Genomic DNA, 14861 nt, shown 5'->3' with positions numbered 1-14861 from the left:
CCGTTTTTGCGGTACCTTCGAACAGACAGACAGACAGACATTTGGTGAATTATAGTAAGATAATAAAAGGTCTTTGTCCGAGGTCACCGAGTTCGATAGGTGCAGCTGTGCAGCTGTGCAGCCGTTTGTGCAGCACCCAGGAAAGCAACATCGTCAAAATGAGAACAATGGACGTTATGCGAACGTGAATGTTATGCAGGAGTCCAAACCTGAGAATGTTGGAGACTAAAGCTGAAATTGGGAAAACTAAATAGTAAATAGCCTATTTTACTCCTGGGGATCCCAGGATTACCCACCGAAAATATCGTTTCGATCGGTTCAGCAGTTTTTGCGGTACCTTCGAACAGATAGAGAGACAGACATTTGGTGAATTATAGTAAGACGTCACAATGAGAACAATGAACGTCATGCAAACGCGAATGTTTTGCAGGAGTCCAAACCTGAGAATGCTGGAGACTAAAGCTGAAATTGGGAAAACTAAATAGCCTATTTTACTCCTGGAGATCCCAGGATTATCCACCCAAAATATCTTTGCGATCGGTTCAGCAGTTTTTAGGGTACCTTCAAACGGACAGACAGACAGACATTTGGTGAATTATTGTAAGATTGGGGGGGAAGGGGAGGGAAGGGAAAGCATCTGCTTCACAGGCCTGGCCTTGGTTTTAGATCCATAATAGGTTATTTCTTTTTAATGGCCATTTCTAGTTAATCTGGTGGCAGTCGATAGTTTGCACAGGTGATAAAGCTCGAGTCGAGATGAACAGATGCACAGGAGGTTGATATAGACTATAGAGTGAAAAGAACCAAAGAAGAACCTTCATAAAGTTGTTCATTTATTTATTTTTGAAAGCTTTTTAAAAAGCGAAGTATTGCAACAGGTACGGGATCCAAAAGTTGGCAATGCGAACCATCTTGATTCCCTCCTCCCTCACCCACCACCCACCACCCCAACCCCAATACAAAACAGGGCAGATTTTCTCATTCACATAATATATATTTACAAAAATGGAGTTCACCAACACTTCATTGGAGACAAATCCTTTTTACAATCAACAAAAAGAAGAAGAAAGTAACAGGATGTGGATAACACAGGTTTGCGATAAACACCGAAAAGAAAACCTAAATCGAGATGAATGAAGATATTCATTTCTGCACCGTGTTGGTCCGTCATCCTTTTTCTCCACCAAGATCAAGCTGCAACCAATCTAACCTTAAAATATAGGGAATTTCTTTGGCAACTGCCCATTTATTCAGGATAATTGGGTTCCCTCTTATTGCAGATATAAATACGAAAATCTTCCTATCATCCATTATTAAAGAGAACAAAATTCCTTTAAAGCAGAAAGCAACGCACTGACCCACACAAGGCTGGATAGGCTTTGGATTCCAATCAGGGGTGATGCACTTCTGTGGTGGCTCCCTGCGGTTTCACGGTGGTGAGCTCCTCGTCGATGCGTGAGTGCTCCGCAGTCACGAGTGCTTCAAACTCTTCCTGAGAGCGGGAATCGAAAGGTTTGATGCATCACCGTGTGTAAGCGATGTAGAGGGGGGAGGGGGGAAGGAATGTTTTGGGGGCAATACACGGCGCAATTGTTGGAATACTTTGAGGACTGTCGAGCACAAGGTCCAGATGGACAGGAGGGTATTCACCAAAAAAACACCCGTGCTCGAATAGCTATTACTCAAACTTTTATGGTGCAAAACATATAATTACCTTCCAGCCGAGCAATTCTGCAAGTGCCAAGCATCCATCATCACATTTTCCCAGCCACGCAACATCCCTGAAAAAAAAGTAATGTTAAAGTCAAAGCGGAAGGATAGAACCGCAAAATTTAAAATGTGCACCAAAGTTGAGCCAGTGTACGATGCTCTTCACACCTGTAAGCATTTTCTGAATCGAAGTCCATTCCGCTTCCAAGACCCAAAGCTGCCATGATTGGATCCGTCTGAAAAGCAAGAGCGAGAATTGTGGAATTAATCTACACTAGCGCGACTCGGTGCGCTCCGCACGCCTCACCACATGTCGTTTCAGAGGGATATAGTAAGGGCATTTTATGAGATATTTCACAAATCTGTTAACTAAATTGTTACCAAAAAATTTCTTCACCAATATGTTTGTAAAGGTGTGTAATAACATGTGTTAAAATGTTGAAGTTCAACTCCCGTGGGAAACCAAGAAAAAAAGCTGTTGAATTCGGGTACCGAAAAATTATTTTCGAGAATTTTTATTTTTTTAAATCGGCCCTTAAGTAACTTATGAGGGGTCAAATAAGGGTTTTTCATGATTCTGAGTTGATTGTTAACATTTATATTTTCACTTTTACATTTACACACAAAGTAGCTTTTATTTCACATACATATATAATACTCAAGAGTTATTTCTCATTCACAATGTCAGAAGTTTCAACAGTCATTGTCTATGTCTTCTTCAGACTCAACAACATCATGACTGCAGTTTCTGCATGTAATGCCATTACAGACTCCACAGGCCGAGATGCACGTGACCCCATTCTTCTTGCAGCTGCATCGCCGGTTGCTGCAATCTCCATGACAATTACAGCTCGTGAACTGTAATAGCTCCTCAGGAGCCGTGGGGTCCAGTGTTGGAACTGGCTCATACCCATGCACACCTATTGTCCATCCATAGTCACTGGGGTTCAGAGACATGCTCTGTAGAAGGATCCAGTCCCGGGTCTGCAGGTAGGCACGGAGTGAATGTTGTGCAGCTGCACCCTCTGTTGGTGGTAGAGTCTCTGGTTTGATCACCCATCCCGCTGCCCAGAGTGTGTCACCTGGAGTGAGGAGTGGCTGATCATGAGCCAGGGAGGAGGAAAGCTCAGCGAGGGGGAGAAACATGATCGCATTCGTTCCTATCTGTTTCCTGTTCATAAATGGAATAATCTTTACTTCAGTTCCTCTCAGGATCTTAGCTTTGTCGAGTGCCTTCAACTTCACCCGGGGGAAAGCTGCTGTTGTCTGTGGATCTGGCAAAGGTGGTGCCGGAGAGGTGACTTCGATCCAACCCATTGAGTGAAAGGGAGTGTTTCCGTGAATAGAGACAATGTTTAAATCTATATTGCCTCCAACAAACTGAGTGACTGCATTGTTTGTTTCCCCAACCTCCATAAAGACCACCTGATCATTACTTGACAATTCACTTTCACTGGCTGGCACTTTGGCTGTCATCACTGATTGATCCTCAAGCGCAGCATCAACCGCAACCTCATCATTGATCTGTTCATCGGTTTCCTCCACAATGGTGTCAAGAGTGCCAGAAGTATCTGGAACATCATCTCCACTCCTACTATTAAGGAAGCAGTATTTGTAGTTTTGTGTCTCCGTAAGACTCAGTGTATCCCAGCCGGTGGAACTTGTTGAGCATCCATTTTGACCCAAATCTATGATCAAGTTGTATGGCAAGCCCCATTTGGTGTGGCAATACTCCAGACCGAGGTCGACAGGCCTTAATAAAATTCTGCCCCCAAACGGCAACTCTTTCGTCTGTCTTGACAATCGGTCTCAAGAACATCTGAAGGCTTGCAGGAACAAGTGTCAGCTGACTATCGATGTCAGTCATACTGTGTGTGGTGGGGTATGACTTTGGACCTAAATCAATCAAGGCAATATCATTGGATATGAACTTGAGTGCCATCTTTATGATCTGAGTCTTCTCATCTCCATGGTCAAGATTAGCATGATGCGCTCGCAGAATATTGTCGGTGCCATCTTTGAGACAGAGTACATCTGCCCTTCTTTCCTGTGTTGTGAAATACAAGGTGTCTTCGTATTTCTCTAGAAGTTTTATCTTTAGCCAATGCTTTGAATAAGAAAGGCTCTTCTCTGGTGACTGATCAAACCCCTGCAGCTTTTCATGGACTTGGTCCATGTTCATTACCCCATGCTCTAATTCTGAGTCTAACCATTCGCAGAATTCAATAAAAACTGCCTCTCGCTCCTCATCAATACTCCTCTGTCCTCTCTTCCTTTTTCCTTCCTCATCAGTCTTGGACAAACTGTCACCTCTCGCAAACATAAGTTTGCATCGCAAATGGTACAGTGTTTCTTCTGCTACCAAGTCGTTGATCCCTTCCAGGCGTCCAGTGACTTCAGTGCCCCAGTCATCCCCGCGACTCCGTGCTGTCTTCAGCAAGCTTGCCTTCAGTGTATCTGCAGTCAAATTATCTGGCACTCTGTATTTCTTTCTAGCTTTGTGCTGGATTATTTTTGTAGAGCTGGGCTGGTTGGTTGCAAAGAATGCATACATCCTTATACAGGAGGTCAACTGACTGTGATCTTCTAGAACTGCAGCCAGTTGATGAACTGAACTCACAAGTAGTGCATCTTCTCTTCAACTTTGATGACTCTTTCTCTGCCTTTGATGCTTGAGCTGACTTCTTGGTGGTTGCAACAAAGTTGTTGTACAGATCATTTTTACACTTCTGGTGGTACCTCAGTTTTCCTTCCTTTTGAGCCTCCTTCATACGTTCCACAACAGTAACATTTTCGACAGTTTCTGCTTGTTTCAATAAAGTTGAGTATCCCTTTGGAGTTGCCTGTATGAGCCTTTCAGCTGGTGTATCCGAGCGTGCACAGATGAAGCAATTGAGCACAGGTGGAGTAACGTCTTCATCCATATTGCTAGACTCCATGTCCTGCAATGTAGAAAATGAGATATATTTAGAAATTATTTTTCCACAAAGGAGTGTCTGTGGTGAAATATAAATGTTAACAATCAACTCAGAATCATGAAAAACCCTTATTTGACCCCTCATAAGTTACTTAAGGGCCGATTTTAAAAAATAAAAATTCTCGAAAATAATTTTTTGGTACCCGAATTCAACAGCTTTTTTTCTGGGTTTCCCACGGGAGTTGACCTTCAACATTTTAACACATGTTATTACACACCTTTACAAACATATTGGTGAAGAAATTTTTTGGTAACAATTTAGTTAACAGATTTTCATATGTTTCCCTTACTAATAGGCATATTTGACTATTACAGTGTCTTTTGGGTCTTCATGGTGTTTTGGGTCTTCAGGGTGTTTTGGGTCCTCATGGTCTTTGGGGTGTTTTGGGTAGTCAGGGCCATTTGGGTCTTCAGGGTCTTTTGGATCCTCTGGGCCTTTAAGGGTATTTTGGGTCTTTGTTGTGTTTTAGGTCTTCGGGATCTTTGGTGTCTTAAGGGTCTATTGGTTCCTCTGGGTCTTTTGGTTAATCGGGGTATTTAAGGGTATTTTGGGTCTTCAGGGTCTTTTGGACTTCAGGGTGTTTTGGGTCTTTGGGGTTTTCATGGTCTTAAGGTCTTAAGAGTTGTTTCTTTTCGATCCTCTGGCCCTTTGAGGGTATTTTGGGTCTTTGTGTTCCCTTAGGGTGTTTTGGGTCGTCAGTGCATTTTGGGACTGGGTCTTCTGGGTTTTCACGGTGTTCCGGGTCTTCAGGGCGTTTGGGGTCTTTGGGGCCATTTGGGTCTTCAGGGTCTTTTCGATCCGCTGGCCGTTTAAGGGTGTTTTGGGTCTTCGGGGTCTTTGTGTTCTTCAGGGTGTTTTGGGTGTTCTGGGTCTTCAGGATGTTCTGGGTCTTCAGGGCGTTTTGGGGTATTTTGGGTCTTCAGGGGTCTTAAAGGGTCATCAAAGGTTTGAGGGGTCTCAGCAGTCTCAACGTAATTAAGAGTTCACGGACTGTGTTTTGTGTGTTAACTTTATTTGAAGAAGAAGAAGAAGACATTACTTTGGGGTAATTTGGGTCTTCAGGCTCTTTTGGATCCTCTGGGCCTTTCAGGGTATTTAGGGTCTTCGGGGTGTTTTGGGTCTTTGGGGTGTTTTCGGTCTTCGGGGCCATTTGAGTCTTCAGGGTCTTTTGGATCCTCTTGGCCTTTAAGGGTATTTTGGGTCTTTGGGGTGTTCAGGGTCTTTGTGATCTTCAGGGTCTTTTGGGTGTTTTTTGTATTTGGGGTGTTTTCAGTCTTTGGGGCCATTTGAGTCTTCAAGGTCTTTTGGATCCTCTGGGCCTTTAAGGGTATTTTGGGTCTTTGGGGGTGTTTTGGGTCTGCAGGGTCTTTTGGTTCCTCTGAGTCTTTAAGGATCTTTTGGGTCTTCAGGGCCATTTGGGTATTCAGGGTCTTTTGGATCCTCTGGCCCTTTAAGGGTATTTTGGGTCTTCGGGGTCTTTTGGGTCTTGGTGTTATTAAGGGTCTTGGGGGACTTAAAGGGTAGTCAAAGGCCTGAGGGGTGTCAGCGGTCGAAACGTAATTAAGTGTTAACGGACCGTGTTTTGGGTGTTAATTTTATTTGAAGAAGACGACGACATTACTTTGGGGCCATTTGGGTCGTCAGGCTCTTTTGGATCCTCTGGGCCTTTAAGGGTATTTTGGGTCTTTGGGGTGTTTTGCGTCTTCGGGATCTTTATGGTCTTCGGGATATTTTGGGTCTTTAGGGATTTTTTGGTCTTTGGGGCCATTTGGGTCTTCAGGGTCTTTTGGAGCCTTAGGGCCTTTAAGGGTATTTTGGGTCTTCGAGGTCTTCAGGGGCTTTTGGGTCTTCGGGGTATTTTGGGTCTTGGGGGACTTAAAGGGTCACCAAAGGTCTGAGGGGTCTCAGCAGTCTAAACGTAATTAAGAGTTTACGGACTGTGTTTTGGGTGTAAATTTTTTTGCAGAAGAATAAGACGTTTTGGTCGCACATAAACATAACCATATACGTTTGCTCTATTATAATAAGATGCATACATTGCCGACCTATCCATTAAAGGATACTTACTAAAAAGCAGAAAGCCTTTGGAATATATAAGCTGTAATGTATGCAATTTCCTGTGGTCACGTAATGTGATCCACTGGACCGACATAACCTGCGCAAGAATAGCATGAAATGATGTAAAAAAAAAAATTGTGAGAAAGCAGAATGATTTAATTTCCTTCAAAAACAGCAGGGCACGATTTCAATTCCTTCAGGCAGCATGTGTCCGACCGACCATGTAACGGATTCGTCCTTCACTTCCACGTCCATTTTCAAAACTTTCGTCAGGCAGCGGAGTTAACCGTGGAAATGAAGGACACGTATGGTGGACAAAAGCAGTTTGTGAACTTCACCTGTCCGCTTCTTTCCATGTTAAGCAGAAGCCTTGGTGTCGTTTCAGAAACTCTGAAAGGACAGGGGCAGGGGGTGGGGTAGAAGAATCTGATAATCTGGTACCTGACAACACCTCTGGATGAAAATGAGAAATCCTCTGGTTTCTACAGTTACCTGTTCGTGAGCGAAGAAAATGGTTGGACAACCAGTGAGGTGCCCATGATTATCAGGAGGTCACAATCCGAGCAGTCCTGTGTCAAGATAGCATGCCACAACAGAAAACAATGTTACTTTTATTTTCTCAAATATCAAGCCCTGATTGGTCATTCACATGATATATGTGTTGAACCAAAGCTTGCATTGAATCGCACTCAATATCCAGCGCTAATTTGGACAATCTAGATCAGGGGTCGGCAACCTTAGGCACGCGTGCCATCATTGGCACGCGGCAGCGTAGTCATTGCCACACTGGCGAAACCAGTGCCCTCTCCGCTGCATGCCAAATCACCTATTGAACAGCCATTGGCTGTTGCGCGTGTTGCACTATAACAGTATTCCGGTGTGATTGTGCAGGGTGATGAGGTAGATGGATCAGAGCAGAGTCACCATTCCAATTCCAAATTCTATTACTGGAATAATAATCAAAGATGCACAACATGCGATGCCGGCCTGGCGCATTCAAACACAATATTCGCGGCAACCGGATGTCCTGTAAGAACAGTGGTGTTGTTCACAGCAGATGGTCCGACGCTGCATCTCCACTCATTATTATTATTTGGACTGGTTTCTGAGTTTTAATATTATTAATCATCATTATTCTGAATTGTATAATAATCGCAGATATAAAACAGGAGATGCAGGCTTGGTGCCTTCCGATATGCCGTCGCGGCAACCTGAGGTGCTGTAAGAGCGACTGTGTGTTAACATCCGGTGGTCAGCGGTTGCATCTCCACTCTTTGTTATCATTCAGGCTGCCTTCTGCGTTTTAATATTGATCTCGTCATTATTTTGAGTTTTTATGGGGTGGTAGTAAGGAAAATGGGGGTAGTAGTTTTTCTCGTAACACGCGGCCTGTCTTATTAGTCCCCTACCGATGTACACCGTAGGGGACTATAGGTTTGCACTCCGTCCCTCCGTCTGTCAGTCTGTCGATCCGTCAGTCCGTCACGCAAAGAACAGCTTTCCAGACTTTTTTTTCCTAAACTCTTAACGCTAATGATTTCAAACTTGGCACAAGGTTTCGTCATGACAAGTTACAGATCAAGTTCCGACTTCACGACGTTTCGATCATTTTTGACAAAGTTATGGCACTTTGAACTTTGGGAATTTCCCCAACAGTTTTCCGGACTATAATTTGGAGTGCGGTGAGTCATAATGCTGGCTTCTATGACAGTCCTACCCAATGCCGGTAGGGGACATGTATTGCAGCGCAATACTCAGAATGCTTGTTTTGTTTGATTGACGGTACGGCCTCCCGCTCACATTTCCCACAGGAATTGCAGTGAAGCGGTTCAGGTTCGGCAGATGTTCGGTAAATGTTTCTTTAAAATGTTGTTGCTATGCATGTAGCCGATATGGATGGAATAAAATTCCATGTCTGTTGGAAACATTTTTTTGATGTGGTGTCAAAATTAAACTTAATGTTAAACTTAATGTTGATATGGCACACTAATTAACAAGAACATTTCAAACTGGCACTTCATGTCAAAAAGGTTGCCGACCCCTGATCTAGATGATCTTGATGGATGGTGTAAGAATATACTAGATGGGTAAATGGGATGGTGCAGATGCAGCGCATGGACCTCTGAGCTATCTAGTCCGGGTTCCATTCCTGAACCGACTATAAACTGTCGGATTGGCGCTTCTTGGGCAGAAGAAGCTGAACAAACTACAAATCCCTGTCCTGATTCCATCTGGGAAGGGTAACGGCAAACGACCCAGTATATTCTCTGCCTGGTATATAATTCGGCGACATTGATGCTCTGGAGAGATGCGCGCAGATGGAACCCCGACACAAGAGGGAAAGAGGAAACATATACATGATCCTTTTCAGAGACAAAGGAATTTACCTTCTGAATGCATTGGAAGAATCGCTGAGGGAGAGATTCGCCAAAAAACACGATATCTGCAAAAAAAAACATTTTTTTTAACCTTTGGAAACGAATATCTACTCGTATTTTTAATTGCTTTATTTTCTTGAAGAAGATCAAGGCTCATGGAAGAACAAGGTGATGGGGGAGGGAATTAGAGAGGGGGATCGGGGAGGGTGGAAGGACAGTCAACAATGCTTACCAGGCTTGACCAAACCTTCACACTCATCACACACTGGGACTTTGTCTTTGAAGATTTCCTCTAAATAGATAAAACAAAGACAATTATTAAACGTTAAAACGACAATTTATTGTTGAACACGTTCAAAGTTTAACATCGATTGAATTTGCATAAAGAATGGCAAGTGGGGCAACATGAAAGTCATGGTCGCAATCAGTTTGGTGTGCAGGTAATGAACACAAGAAGTATGACCCGAGGAGCCAACACCATGAAGAATGAATTCCTTCAACATTTATGGAGAGAAAAAGGACACACAGGAATAACTTTTGCTACTTGTGTGCAAACCTGTTAGCATTTGCACATTTATTGCTGCATGTGCCCTTCAAACTTTGGCCTTTGCTATGGGAATTTACTTCCACTTCCCCAGCCACCCCTCACCCCCTGCACAATGTTCCATTGTTCCAATAGGAATTATAAATAAAAAAAAGACGAGAACACACAAAAATTGAAGGAAAATTCAAACGATGAAGTTATGAATAAAAGATAAACTGAGAGCACCACCAACTAGTAAAGTTGCCAAGAAAGCAAGGTGCAGGTCCAGTGTTTCGGGTACCGAATGGTCTTTGCTAAGGAGGACAATCCTGGACGGGTCGCCAATCCTATGCAGTATACTCAAATGGCTTGTCAGCCCTGTAAGCTGGTACACATTTTGTCGACGACCTCGGAAGAATGACAGGCTGAGTCAACCCACCTGGTGCTTCTTCAATGGCATGGCAGGGGCTCAAACTGAAGACCCTAAGATCTAAAGCCAGCCACCTTAACAACCGTTAAGCCAAAACCAGGCATGCAGGCAACATGTGCCAGGAATTAATTATCCTCCCAACTGGGCACACGTGACTGCGATATACAGATGGTAAGACTGAACACTTTGCTCATGACATTCGGTGTGGTCGGCCTGTGTGTGGATGGAGTCACCGTATTAAATTAATGTGACGTGTTAAATAAGGTGGTGTGAAAGACGTTGCATCAACAGTGGTAAACTTCCGAAAAGATTTTTTCTACAACCTTTCTTCTGATGACGGAGCCGTTTGTGAACTTCACCTGAACTGCCATTATTATCCCACCAGTCTTGTGGGGTCGGCTGGGGGGAGTTTGGCCAGTCTTCACGAACCGGCTAGCCAGGCTTGACGTGAGATTAGTTAGGGCAGGAATTTGGAAATAGGCCATGGTGCCAGTGACTGCTCGTCTACTCTTTGCTAAGGACACCATGGGATCTTTAATATCCATCACCCTACTGCTGGCAGATGGGACACCGTTTAATGTCCTTCCAAGGGACGGCATACACAGTGATGAGAATCACCCTGCCTGTGAAACACCAGGAAGACAGTTTATAGACAAAACAGGCTAAATGGCTTAGAGGCAAGTGTACGTCCCTATAGTTCTAGGCCATCCTATCAGCCATTTTTTCTACAACCCAATAAAATCTTTATTTTATTAGTCCTCGTTGGATTTGGTACGAAACAGGGTCTGTCAGTCCGTCCATGCATGCGTGCGTGTATCCACAACCATATCTCGGACATGTATGGACCGATTTTGTTCATACTTGGCAAAAAGACAATACATGATGGTTATACATATGCACATCAGTTTGTTTCGTGGTGCGATCAAAGATGGCCGACTGGCAGCCACTTTAGTTGTAAAAAAAACCAACCCAACGTACGGTTAAACTTGGCCTCCCATCTGCCGGCATTAGTTGGTGGATTTAAAAGTTCCCACGGTGTTCTTAGCAAAGAGTAGGTGAATTATCACCAGCAACCTGAACAATACCCAAATTCCTGCTCTAACCTACAGGGGACACTTCATCAGCAGCACAGCCACACCCCCAGCAAATGAAACTATCAGCAGCCTTGTGCTGCATACTAAAGAAGAAGAACAGCGTTACATTCCAAAAGACAAAAAGGGAAGTGCTTGGAACATTTCTCTGGACCATTTATCAAGGTGCCACACAAGGTCGTTTCTACGGCACACCCTCAATAAATCATGAAGGTAAATCGACCTCACCTTTCATCCACGTCAGAGTGAAGACCTTTCCGCAGCTCAGGCAATGTGACGTGTGGAAAGATCCGTGGGCCTCCACAAGGTTATCGCCCGTGATTCCAGCCACTCGCTCCAGCGTGTCAATGTTCTGGTGGTGCGAAATATGGCTGCTGTGTTGTTTGGCCGAATAGAATCAGGAATAACCTAAGTGGTGCTCTGCTATTATTGCCAAATTCCGCTGCCACCAGAGTGTTTTTCCTTCCGTTCGTAATTATTGCTTCGATTATTTTCTTTTTCCAAGCATAATTTATCATAAACACTCAAGATTGCCTCAAACTAATGCGACAGCATGCACAATAACAGCCAATGTCTCCCACGACCTGAGCACAGACTTCAAATGAATGCATCAAATATTCAATTCGACAAACAGCGAATTCTGTCGATGTGGCAGAGGTGGTTCAACCCATAGCCATTGGTCACATGACCCTCACACAGTATGGTCTTCACAAATGCACAGTGAAAAGAGCATATGGAATTTGAACGTGCGATCTCCGCACCATGCTTGCACGGGAGGGAACGCCAAACAGGCCAACAACCAAAGGAACAGTGTTGGAATGCATACCTGGGTGTAGCAGCGAAGCAAGAGTCCCTTATCTTGCAGAAAACGCATAAAGTAGTGGCTGACAGTCGGCTGAAAATGAGATGCGAGGATGATGTTAATAAAACTTTATGCTTACGAGACTTTTATAAAATATCCATAAAACAAAGTCTCTTAAAACAAAACTAGAAAGGATCCCAAAATGCAAAGCCCATCCATATCCACTTTGTACTCAAACTGGTGGTGGTGGTTCGTATGCATGCCTGTCTGCCTTGCTGCATCATTTTCTGTGGGCGTTGCTGTGCCGCTGAGGCAGTGTCCGCCATTACCAATCAGCTGGTACTCATTTTGCCGACCTCGGAAAGATAACAGGCTGAGTCAACCTACCTGGTGTTATTTCAACAGCACGACAGGGGCTCAAACTCAGGACCATAAGATCAAGCGAGCTACCTTAAAACCGTTAAGCAAACACCAGGCTTCGTACTCAAACGAAACTTGACGTAAACAGATTTAATTTTTTTTTTTTTACTGCTCTCCATATTGTCATTCTAAAGGTTGTTTTTTTAAACTTGACAAAAGCTCCAATGGTAAAACCGTTATGGCCTGGACGGACAAACAAACAAGGGGTCATAGACCGGTACTTGTGAAATCAGGTGCTGCGACTTTGACCTTTGGACCTCAAAAAACAATAGGCTTCTAGCTTTTGATTGGTTTGCCAATTCAGTGACCAAATATGCAAACTTTGTTCAAATTTCCAGTCATTCAAATGAAGATTGACGATTTTATGAGCTTGACCTTTTCAACCAATTATTAATTGGTGTTCTCCATATTCTGATAATAAAGGTTTGTTGAAAGTTTGATGACAAAGCTCAAATGGTAAAATTAAGTTATGGCCTGGATGGGGTGGGGGTGGGACATGTACACACACGCGCACACACACACATGACATGAGAAGGATGTTGATAAAACTTTATGCTTACAAGACGAAACTTTATGCTTATGGGCAAAACCCTGGGTGCGTCAACGGGCTAACTAAGCAGCATCCCAAAGTCAATTGATTCTTAAAACGAACTCACCTTAAATTCTCCAGGATATAGCTCCTTTGCCAATGTGAAAAAAGGCTGTGGATTCATCTGAAACAAAATTGCGGGATCACATGAGGCGAGCAAATAGCATTGAACAACCTGGCCATGATTGAAAGTTGTTAGCGTGAGAGGCAGCGCCGAAAGCCATTAGCACAATATGCAGAGCAACAAAGCCAAAGCAGAAATATTCTCTTCCATGAAACCAACCAATTTTTCTCAAAAGTAATCCTGAATTAGTAATGCTGACCTCTCGACGTTTCATCTCCAAATTGGTTTATTTACGTTCATTTCTCTGAGCACAGTTGTTCCCATGCTGTGCGACAAGGCTAATGTGTCCATATTAAACTCAGGCACTTGAAACCAGTCCAAAGATATTTTTAAGGAAAACAAGTTGTAGCCAAAGTGGCGAGGATTTTGATCTGACAAACAATTTGGAACGGTTTGAAGCTCGGAATGACATGCGTGCCTTTCTGGAAATTTGATAGTGCGTTACAATCAGCATAAAGTAAACTCGGGGAGGAAGGCAGGTTGAAATCACACAAATCCAAACCTTGAAGTATGACATTTCAAATATAGCCTGCGGATGAGGAAGATTGTACTTTTGCAAGTTGTGGTAGAGTCCAGAGCCAGGGGAACGAAAGTCAGGAATTCCTGCAGCTGCGTTGAGAATGCAAAAAACCCCAAAGAAAAACAAGTGTACACGTATGTTGGAAAATGAATGGGATTTGTACTCCGTGACACAATACATCGTCAACAAAATTAATTTTTTGATTAATCGGTTCCGATAGGTAAAGCTGCCCTCAAGATTACAAAGTAGATGACTTCACTAATTGCATTCTCCACCAACTGGTCCTCCCATCCACCCTTTTCTGCCCAATGGCATATAAAGCATCAGACTGCCGAGTATGTATACACAATGATCAATGTACATGGGAATATGGATCTACATCATCCACTACCAGAGATAGATTTGAAAACACCTTCATTTGTCCACGTCTTGATATTAAGCTCGCACATTCCCAGGCGTACGAACGAGGCCACTGTAATCAGTCTGTGCATCAAAATGCCTTTCAGTTAAAGGCAAGAATGGGAAAGTAATTACTTCATCAACAACAACATGCATTTTAAAGGCCATTTTCCCTGCTAGAGCGGGGGTTAGCCTAAGTAATTACTTCATCCAAGGTAATTATTTCATCCGATGATAAGAGCAGCAGATGGGCTCAACACTTTCAGAAGGTGTTTGACGGACCACCTCCACATTTATGATGACAACACATGACTTGGCTATAGATACACATCATTCCAAATTTCTGAAATTAGAGCTGTCATAAGGAAAGTTAAGATTGGGAAAACATCAGGAGCAGATTTGATAACAGCAGAGCTGATATAAGTTGGTGGAGAAGACTTCGAAATGCAGCGACTGAAAATCTGTAATACTGCCTCGGAACAAGAAGAAAACCCCATAAGGATTGTAAGAGGGAAATTATTACGAAAAATCCCCCAAAACATGATCTACTGGACTGTAATAATTGGGGAGTCATTGCGCTTTTGCTTTTTCCGGGAAAAGTCTTCAATGTGATGCTGTGGACATGGAACTTTGAGAGGAGCAAGCTGGGTTTAGAAAAATCAAGATCATGTCCTAACCAAATTTTATCCTCGACAGGATCATTGAAGGAATCCTAGCTTTCCAGACAAATTTCACACACTTTCAAAAATACTTCAGAGCATTGATAGGAAATCGGACGGCATCACCTCACATGTCCGACAAACCTGCTGTGCTGCTCTTGCACATCCTCTCTCTGCCCT

The 14861-nt window shown here is 43.4% G+C and overlaps 1 protein-coding gene across 4 annotated transcripts in view; it reads right to left on the bottom strand.

The window, feature by feature from the left end:
* Positions 1-820: 820 nt before the first annotated feature.
* Positions 821-14861, bottom strand: part of SIRT2 (sirtuin 2) — an 86973-nt gene continuing 72932 nt past the window's right edge. For 2 of the 4 annotated variants that reach the window (XM_078779105.1, XM_078779106.1), the window contains exons 6-17: positions 14036-14122; positions 13606-13712; positions 13047-13103; positions 11995-12063; positions 11397-11520; positions 9357-9416; positions 9134-9189; positions 7239-7315; positions 7085-7136; positions 1879-1946; positions 1715-1781; positions 821-1492 (exon numbers count right to left, since the gene is read on the bottom strand). In XM_078779105.1, the coding sequence (XP_078635231.1) occupies positions 1391-1492; positions 1715-1781; positions 1879-1946; positions 7085-7136; positions 7239-7315; positions 9134-9189; positions 9357-9416; positions 11397-11520; positions 11995-12063; positions 13047-13103; positions 13606-13712; positions 14036-14122 (926 nt within the window). In that variant the 3' untranslated portion in view covers positions 821-1390. The remainder of the gene's footprint in view (positions 1493-1714; positions 1782-1878; positions 1947-7084; positions 7137-7238; positions 7316-9133; positions 9190-9356; positions 9417-11396; positions 11521-11994; positions 12064-13046; positions 13104-13605; positions 13713-14035; positions 14123-14861) is intronic. The other 2 variants (XM_068115503.2, XM_068115505.2) reach the window with 1 other exon arrangement.

The sequence above is a fragment of the Myxine glutinosa genome, chromosome 5, assembly GCF_964187855.1.
Source record: "Myxine glutinosa chromosome 5, kmMyxGlut1.1, whole genome shotgun sequence".
Taxonomy (NCBI): Eukaryota; Metazoa; Chordata; class Myxini; order Myxiniformes; family Myxinidae; genus Myxine; species Myxine glutinosa.
The sequence above is the reverse complement of the archived record's forward strand: the minus strand, read 5'-3'. Positions and strand labels throughout refer to the sequence as shown.